This window comes from Parasteatoda tepidariorum, chromosome 1, assembly GCF_043381705.1.
Source record: "Parasteatoda tepidariorum isolate YZ-2023 chromosome 1, CAS_Ptep_4.0, whole genome shotgun sequence".
Lineage (NCBI taxonomy): Eukaryota > Metazoa > Arthropoda > Arachnida > Araneae > Theridiidae > Parasteatoda > Parasteatoda tepidariorum.
Genome location: NC_092204.1, coordinates 79,823,794 through 79,826,019, shown reverse-complemented (window position 1 = coordinate 79,826,019; position 2,226 = coordinate 79,823,794). Strand labels below are relative to the sequence as shown.

The 2,226-nt window shown below is 31.3% G+C and overlaps 1 protein-coding gene across 1 annotated transcript; it reads right to left on the bottom strand.

Moving 5' to 3' along the window:
- Nucleotides 1–1,247: 1,247 nt before the first annotated feature.
- Nucleotides 1,248–1,832, bottom strand: LOC139426552 (uncharacterized). The gene has a single exon (XM_071185819.1). It carries the CDS (start codon nucleotides 1,830–1,832, stop codon nucleotides 1,248–1,250), a length of 585 nt encoding a protein of 194 aa, XP_071041920.1.
- Between the last annotated feature and the right edge of the window lie 394 nt (nucleotides 1,833–2,226).

The window sequence follows — 2,226 nt, the reverse complement described above, 5'->3', positions numbered from 1 at the left end:
TTTGTAATAAAAATATTAAATTTTTTTGTTTCTGGATATCCGATCAGTGCTAAATTATAAATTTATTAAGAAAAATAATTTCATTTTTTTTAAGTAGTTTTTAGTTCATTTAAAATATTTTTTTTTAAAGTTTCATTTGCTAAAACTGTAACAAGTCTTATGTCTTTACAAAATTATTGATTATTGACGTTTTATGCTTAAAAAAATTTTTCTACTTTTCTGTGAGAATGTGCGTTAAGAAAAAAATATCATGGGTGAATATTTATTCTTTTTTGGATATTAAGGGTACTTTTAATATTAAATTCTAGATTTATGCGCGTTTAAAAACTGCATGTATTAACATGTGTAAAACTGCAAATATTTAAATGACGTGAGAAATTACTAATTTTTTTGAAACTAAATTGTCTTTTATTGTTAAATGTTTATGCATTGAAGATAAAAATTGCTGCTTACCAATTTTTTCTTATTTAAAAATGAATATATGAAAAGGTAAGTCAAATCATAAGTAATGCAAATGGGTAAGTAATGTATTTTTACAAAACCATAATACTTTTTGCTTTCGGCATCAATTTAGACAAAATTTCGGTCTAGAAATTCATCATCATCATAGTTGATCAGACAGCCCAATGTAGGCCAATCCCTTCTTCTGAAGATTTCTCCATAACGACTTCGATTTATCTTTGATCTCCAATTCTTTTCATTACTTAAAAGAAAATCAGATTCAACAGAATCAGCCCATCTAAACTGCGGCCTTCCCCGCTTTCTTGTCCCAGTGGGTTTAAAAAGCAGTATCTTATTTATTTTATTGTCATCACTCATTCGAATCACGTGGGCCATCCAATGCATTCTATTTATTTTTATGTATTTAATAATATCGGGTTGTTTATAAATCTCTTGTACAGTTCAAAGTTAAATCTCCTTCTCCAGTTATTGCTTTCATTTACGCCACCAAGTATATTACGTAAAATCTTTCTCTCAAATATTGCAATACAATTTTCTTCCAGTTTTGTCATTGTCCAAGCATCAGAAGCGTATGTGAAGACTGGCCTGACAAGAGTTTTGTAGATTAAGAACTTTTTTTTTCTCGAAAGAAACCTAGATTCAATAAATCTTCTCAATCTAAAAACAGCCCTATTTGCCAGATAGAGTCGGTTTTTAATTCAGGAGTCATTCTGTTGTCAATAGTAATAATTGATCCTAAGTAAGTACAACTCCTTACTGTTTCAGTAAATCTATAAGAATCTGTTTCAAGATAAGGGTTTGGGTCTTGAGAATAACATATATTTTGTTTTCTCTACATTTATGACTAAGCTCACTTGTCTTGCAGCCACCTGAAAGGCAAGAAATGTCTCTTTCACTGCATGAAAGGAACGAGCAATTACATCAATATCATCAGCATATGCAAGTAGTTGTACTAACCTAGTAAAAATGTGGCCACTGGTATTTATGCTTGAATCACTAACTCTCTCAAGTGCAATTGTAAAAAGAAGACAGGAGAAAGAATCACCCTGTTGAACACCTGTAAATGTGTCAAGATTTTCTGACAGGTATCCCAGAAACTTAATCTTGCACTTTGTATCTTTCAATGTAAGTCTCGTCAATTTAATGGGTTTTGAAGGTATTTTAAAAGTATTCATTGCTTCAGAAAGATAATTTCTATTGATACAATGAAAAGCAGCCTTGAAATCAATAAAAATATTATGTGTTCCAACGTTAAATTCCATTGACTTCTCTAAAATCTGATGGAGACAAAATATCTGATCTTTAGTTGATTTTCCAGCACGGAATCCACATTGATAGTTTCCTGTTTGTGAGTCAACGGATGTTAACATCCTGAAAAATAAAGTTTTAGATAGAATTTTATAAGTTATACAAAGCAGACTAATTCCACTATAGTTGACACGGGTCATAGGATCTCCTTTCTTGCAAATTGGACACAAAATTCTACCGTTGGCATAATCTGAGAGTGCCAGATGTCAGTAATAAGTTCAGATAAATTCCTCAATAAGGTAGGTTCACAATTTTTTAGTAGTTCTGCGGAAGTAAGATCATGTCCCGAAGCCTTCTTTTTCTTTAAGTTTTTAATTGCAGCTCAATAGTTGGAGCCTCAACTTCTATGCCATTGCTGGATTCAGGTGCAATCTGAACATCTGGATTTCAACGTCCTCACACTTTTCATTAAGAAGTTCTTTAAAATGTTCATGCCATTGTTTTAAAATGTCTTGC